The 7,500-nt window shown below is 37.2% G+C and overlaps 1 protein-coding gene across 1 annotated transcript in view; it reads right to left on the reverse strand.

Annotated features, from left to right (window-relative positions):
- Positions 1-1,412: 1,412 nt before the first annotated feature.
- The window catches only part of LOC113821181 (chondroitin sulfate N-acetylgalactosaminyltransferase 1), a gene marked incomplete at its 5' end in the record, with an annotated part of 19,528 nt that continues 13,440 nt past the window's right edge, over positions 1,413-7,500 (reverse strand). The window contains 2 exon segments of the mRNA XM_070142203.1: positions 1,413-2,325; positions 2,685-2,750. Coding sequence (XP_069998304.1) covers positions 2,205-2,325; positions 2,685-2,750 — 187 coding nt within the window. The 3' untranslated portion in view covers positions 1,413-2,204.

A 7,500-nucleotide genomic window follows, 5' to 3' on the forward strand; every position in this document is an offset into this window, starting at 1 on the left:
ACTTATCATGGAATTATATACTCTATATAAGGTCTTGCATATAACATGTCCAGTCGAACTTACACATGCACACTCACACTGATATATTCAAGTAAGCATGGGTCAACATATATAAAGGCATACATAAATGATCTTGTATATTGCACAGAAATCCATACATGTAATCTTTGGTCTTATATATAGAATTCCTCTTAAAGTACTTAGTAACAAATGAGCTGGCTTAAGTAACTTGCAAACAAATGTCTGAAGAATATTAATGTTAATCTGATCTGTCTTATGATGAGATGAAATGATTGATAATGCCATCAACTTTGGCACCCAGGGGGATAAGATGAAATAAGAGAAGGGAAAATTTAATATAACAAAAGAGGCTGGATATAAGGATGTAATGTACATTTTTCTGCTTTCTTTTTATCCATTACCAACAACAAATGTAACAGTTCAGTGATGGAAACAATATACCCTACAACATTGCTGTTTTTGATACACAACATCCAGGACTCCCTACAGCTGATGATTAAAGACCTTTCTCCAATATCCTTTGAGCTATGACTGAAGCTACATTTACAAAGTAAAATTGAAAGGGTGAATACATCTCTAGCATTCGCAGTGCAATGAACCTTTTTTCAAATATTTCTTTCTATTCTCAAATATTCATTCAACTTGATAAGATAATGCCCATAGATCAATAGTTGAATTAATATAGCTATTCCATATAGCCTTATATTAAACAAATTGTGTACATTTGTAGACTGTAGCAAATAGCAGTTACAACTACTCCTTGCATGAAGGGTTAACAACTGTGTACAACATACTGGGCTGAGAAGCAATAGCGGCCCACCGTGCCATTGATAAGAGCAGGTGTATTTACAAAGACTCATTAAAGGAAGGAAGTCTTTAAGTCTCTCAGTCATCCGCCCTACAAATTGTAAAGAAAGAAACAAAAGAAGATGAAAGGATGAAAGTAAAAATTAATGATGAAACTGTTAATCACAGTCCTTTCAACACTGAAATCTGAGTTGAGACAAGTCTCAAGGGGTAGGGGGAGGGCGAGAGGGAGGGAGGGAGGGAGGGAGGGAGGGAGGGAGGGAGGGAGGGAGGGAGGGAAGAGGGAGAAGAAATAAAGGGAGGGGGGGAGGGAGGGAGGGAGGGAGGGAGGGAGAGAGGGAGAGAGGGAGAGAGGGAGAGAGGGAGAGAGGGAGAGAGGGAGAGAGGGAGAGAGGGAGAGAGGGAGAGAGGGAGGGAGGGAGGGAGGGAGGGAGGGAGGGAGGGAGGGAGGGAGGGAGGGAGGGAGGGAGGGAGAGAGAGAGGGAGAGAGGGAGAGAGGGAGAGAGGGAGAGAGAGAGAGAGAGAGAGAGAGATAGAGAGAGAGAGAGAGAGAGAGAGAGAGAGAGAGAGAGAGAGAGAGAGAGAGAGAGAGAGGGAGGGAGAGAGGGAGGGAGGGAGGGAGGGAGGGGGGAGGGGGCAGTGAATCCTGTCTTTGTCACATGCCAAACAAACCCATATGATCTCCTTTCATTTATACTGAATACTAATTTTGACATTCTAGCCACCCATGCCTTAGTTCATTTACTCACTGGTGAAAGTAAATATTCTATCAAGAAACTTCCACTTCGATTTTTCTCCCATTCACCATTCACATGACACATATCAGAGAGGTCTCTCTACTTTTTAAAGTTCTTGTGTGAACTTTCATAACCTTTTCTGAACTTGAAAATCAAATCTGATTTTTCAGTAGACCTTTTTCTTTTAATACTAAGACCTGGGCTGCATTCACAGGCAGGCATGAGTGGGTAGGAACTGGTTCATTTGTGAATCCTCTGTGAACAAACTTTTTAATGACTATGCTAAAAGAGCTTCTTTTTTATTGATTCTTTCCTGTAAATGCTTGAATTGTAAGATTCAAGCAAAAACAATTGCCTACAAACTCTTCCTGCATTGGCCTGTATCCACCCATGCTTGCTTGCTACCAATGGATATACATCTATAGGCTACAGCATTACAGTACAGTAGGCAAGTAGACATATATAAAGAATGTATTAAACTGATACCAAGACTACAGTAGCACACAACTTTATGAAAAAATAAAGTTTGAGGATTGATATAATACAATATAAATTTGTATAACCACATGTAAGCTTTGTGCTTTAAATATTCCTTCTCTTGTTGAAGCCCTGAGCTTACCCCTAAATTTCTGAATGAAACTACATTTTCCTATAGTTCTGTGTTCGTTTACTAAGAATAACAATGGCTTGGACCAAGTTGATGAGAAGAGACAGTATGAGGAGACCTCCAAGATAGGGAATAAGCCAGAAGTAATAGAACCTGCAATAGAAAACAATATTTAGTGTGTTTCCTCAATAAAAACGAGAAATATTTTAAACTAAACTCTGATGCCATGTCTTAATATTGATGATTATGGTTTAGTCTCTTCCTCTTTAACATTCCAGCAATTATGTTAAACTTGCCCTGATCTTCTTCATAAACAGCAATTAGATTCATACTGCCAATACATTAGCTGCATATTTTATTTTATACAAACACAAGCTACCACAACATGCTTAACACATGGTAAGCTGCAAAAGTTTCATCTATATAAAAATAAATGTTTTGATATCAAAAATAGAGATCTTACTGAAATAAGCTCCCAAGATAAGTAAGAGGCTCTTTTACCCTTATCCTACCTCCTGCTTGTATCATTCTGCCCACACAACTGCTGACTGGTCGGTTTCACCAGTCTTCTCTTGGACCTGAAAGCAGCAGAAACACCTCAAAGAAGATGAGGTGATATGAAAACACACACACACACACACACACACACACACACACACACACACACACACACACACACACACACACACACACACACACACACACACACACACACACACACACACACATAAAAGTGAACAAGCAGGTACACACACACATACCCGTATGTACAAGCACAAATACACACTTACTTACATTCACGCTCACTCTCAAGTAGGTACACACACGCATACCCGTATATACAAGCACAAGTACACACTCACTTACATTCACGCTTACTCTCAAGCAGGTGCACAAGCGCATGTACATCCATGCGCATGCATGAGTGAACTAGCAGGCGCATGTATGTGCACATGCTTGCATATACCCATCTACACAGTTGCATGCATGTACACGTACATGAAAGCACTGTCACCCACACTGACACTTACACCCACTACTACAAACATGAATGAACAAGCATGCTAACATGCATGCATGGACATTCACACACCTGAACCAACAACCACACTCTCTCTCGTTCAAGTGAAGAATGACATAATGAAGAGAATAAAAGAGCCATTCACTATACTTTGAGCTTATTTCACGATGCGCTTTCAATCTGCATTCAGCAGATATATCATTCAGAAGGGTAGAGAAAAGTGAAACTATAAATATAATTCAAACTTTCACAGTAGAGGAGAAAATATAACATAGGACATTCACAGGACTAGATTGGTGAGCCGGTTAAACTTTTTTTTCTGTGTCTCAAGAAAAACAAGATGTATGTTCCTGTGGTAAGGCATATAGTAAGTTTTTATCAGACCTCTACTGCAATACAAAAGCTGATTATTCTTTAAAGCAATTCCTTTTGAGGAATTCTTGTTTTTTAGGCACACCCAATTTTTAATAACCAATACTTAGATCTAATTATATCATCACTTCCAAAATCCATAAAGCTACTATGAGTATGGGATGATATGAAAATAAGGCTGTACAAAAACCTAAAAATTGTTTTTAAAAAATCAGAAAGATGTGCACTAATAAACAATAGTTTGACTTTGTTCGAAAGGCTGGCATGTGTTTCAGCACATTGCCCATAGATTGCACAGTATTCATCAGGAGGGGAAAGGGAAAGGGTATTGGATTACCAAGTCTATATAACAACAGCTCTCACCACCAAGGATCTAATGAGCATGTGGTCATTTTATATTATGGTTCAGTTTAAGAAAAAGCAACCACATAGATCTGACAGACTACTTCTATCATGGCAATATTGTTTGAAAGAAAGAATATCATCAGTAATATCATTATCATCACTATCATTGTTATCATTATTACTATTATTAATATCATTATTATTATTATCATTAGTATTAGGTTGGATTTGCATAAGCAACTGCTGATGGTCAGTGACTGCCACAAAAAATGGTCACCATGGTCATGGTGAGTAGGAACACTGCCACCAGGAACAATGGTGAGCAGGATCACCATGCACACGACCCACTCAGTGGTGGCCACAAATGAGGTCAGCGCCATAATAGATCTCATGGAAGTAACAGCTGCCTGTGCTCTCTTTGTAAAGGTTAAACACAGTCAGTCAAACAAACCTTTTATTAGCCATTTCTTCCAACTCTGCACTCACAAAAAAGGGTACTAGATACTGTGAGAGACATACCAAGACAACACAAAGCAGCAAGCTCGTATGTACTCTTTCATTGAAGTAATGGTATCATTAATAATACTGGTGGTGGTGGTGGTGGTGGTTGATAATGGCAGTAGTGGTGATAAAACAAAAAACACTAATACTTAATATAATAATAATATCAATATCAAAAGTGATAATAAAATTGGCAATGGAATGCTAAACAACTGTTGTGTAATCATCACCACCAGCTTATCCTTGGACCTGTCTTGCTGCTTCCCTTCCACTCCCCTTTTCCCCCTTCCTTCTCCTTTCCTCTTCCCTTCTCCTTCTCCTTCTCTTTCTGCTTGTCCTTTTCATTTCCCTTCTCCCTCTCCTTCTCCTTCCTCATCTTTCCTTTACTTTGGATAAGAATACTGTGTAATCTATTGGCTATGTGTAAAAATGGTAATTGTTACCAATAGGGACACCTTCTTCCAAGACTAAGTAAAAAAAATGTACAATTTTCTGCAGGCAATCCAATGATTTCATCAATTCTTGTTGTTTCTTCTGCAAATGAATCGTTAAGGAGATCAAGTAGCATTTCTCCATCGACAATCATGATTTGATAGTCCCAATAGCAGGGGAGGGCATGAAGTATATCAGGGAAATCATGGGGTAAAACAGGCTTAAATATGAAGAATAGCAAACAAAAATGCATAAAACTAGTACAAAAAGTGCATAAAACTCTATAGACATACATACCATCTTTGAATTTCTATGGACTGATGTGCCAATGAAGTGGATATGAAGAATAAATAGACTTTAGTAACCATCCCAGTTTAATATCTGAGCCTAAATGCCAAAAAACGTGATTAAAATCAAAGCAATCCAGATGGTAGAAAAAAATGAAGGAGTTTGATGTTTCCAGATTTAAAGCTATTTGGTACATTATTTTACCATGTAAACGCAACTCTATCTTGCTGTACATACTGTGGTGAAGAGAATGTTTCCCAGGGGGTTTTGGGGGCAGAGCTCCCCATCAATCCTCCCCTCAGGCAATACACTTAGTCACTGTAACCTAAATTGTTAGACGAGGCTGGTTTATTGGTCAGTACATTTTTTGGGGTGTTTGGAACGTATGAATTCCCATAGAGTTTGTTGAAAGAGGGTTGGGTTCCCGTAGAGTTCTCGAATTTTAGATTGTCAGTCCGTAGAATTTCAAAGATGGTGGGTACATCAATAGAGTTTTAGCCATTTTTTTGTGCTAGTTTTACACATTTTTGTTCTCTATTCTTCTTATTTAAGCCTGTTTTACCCCATAATTTTCCTGATATACTTCATGCCCTCCCCTACTATTGGGATTATCAAATTAAGATCATCGATGCAGAAATGGTACTCGATCTCCTCAACGATTCATTCGCAGATGAAACAACACCAAGAATCAATGAAATCACTGGATATCCTGCAGGAAAACATTTTTTTTTTTTTACTTAGTCTCTGGGAAAGAAACAATTACCGGCAATTTCACCCATTATAATTTTTTCTTATTCTCAATTTTGTTAAAGAAAAGTAGTAAATTTATGCAAAATAGCACTGCATGTGGCGAATAAAAGCAGCTGATATTTCCAGAATAGAGCCATTACTGGAAACAATAATAGCTTTACATATTAGCATATCAATGATTAACCCATACATTGTGATTTGCATCATGAATAGTACTGTGTAAAGAACACACCATGCCAGCTGTGTTTGATTTCCTTTTTTTTTTCTTTTTCTTTTCTTTTTTTACTTTTGTTGGATTTCTTAGCTATCAACCACGTGGCCAAGGTTATTAACCCAATGAATCCTATTCATTCTAGATCTAGATAAGGTCATAAAGTTTTGTCTCCCTTGGAAAAGTGATTACTTTACATATTATTTTTTCATCATCTGCTAGCAGATTTATTATGGTAAATTCTTTACTTTTGATTCTGATATAATTTTTTAGGTGTTGTCTATTATGGTTGTACTTTTGGCATGTTGTCAGTCAATGCTTTATTATTGTGCTGGTATTGCAGTCTGGGCACTGTGGAGGAAAAGTCTTTTCCGTGAATGGAGTGAGGTGTGTTTATCTTGTGGCATTGACCCTGAGGTGGCCAAAACCACCTTCTTCCTCCTGTCTTTCCTGTGGGCTGTATCCTACAATTCTATTTTTGGTTTGACTTTGTATGTCAGTTGCAGGTTGGTCCACTCACTTTGCCACATGAGATGGATTTTTGCTTTTCCAAGAGATTTTAATTTAGTAAGTGTTTTTACATACTGATGGCTCCACAAGTATTAGGTCCCCAATGAGCCAGTTACAAGTACCCGTCTCATTTGTTTACCCTTTTCCTTGATTCTGATAATATTTCTAGTATTTAATAATACTGTTAGTAATGCTAATAATGATATAGTAATTATGTTGTTTATGATAAAAATAACATTATTAATATTGATATCATCAGTAGAGAAAGTGTTTTCTTGCTATTTCAAGGAAAGATGAGGTTACAAGATCTACTAATTGAATGCTTTATTGCTAAGCACTTGCAGAACCATCAATGTGCAGAAACATTTAACAAAACAATACTAGAGTGAATGCAACATATTCCTAGTGGCATTGGGTTAAAGTAACTAGTGCACTGAAGAACTACCAACTAGTACACTCAATAACATGTCTGTAATATGTCTGAAATATCTGTTTGAAAGGTATGGTCTATGAAGAAAGGCATCCATATTTTTTAAGAATAACAAATATAATATCTGAAAACAGAGATGAAAAAATATTCACACATCCCCAAACATTTAAAAGTTATTATGAAGGATGTTCTTGAACATTACAGAATCCACTAACTACAGAGATAAGGAAGTTGAGAAGTGCACATTATGTTACTTTGTATTTTTATCTTGGTATCTGATAGGTTTTGGTGACATATTTGTACATTTCTCATGATTTTTTAAGTTTCTCTCACACTGATATGTTGTTTTTCTTTAAATAAACATATGTGAATTAGTTGGAAGTATGAAATATATAAGAACCTATTCTATACATTGTGACTTATGAATCACCAAAGAATTATACTATTCTACTAAGAATCTCTGTAGTA

This window comes from Penaeus vannamei, chromosome 29 (assembly GCF_042767895.1).
Source record: "Penaeus vannamei isolate JL-2024 chromosome 29, ASM4276789v1, whole genome shotgun sequence".
Classification (NCBI taxonomy): Eukaryota; Metazoa; Arthropoda; class Malacostraca; order Decapoda; family Penaeidae; genus Penaeus; species Penaeus vannamei.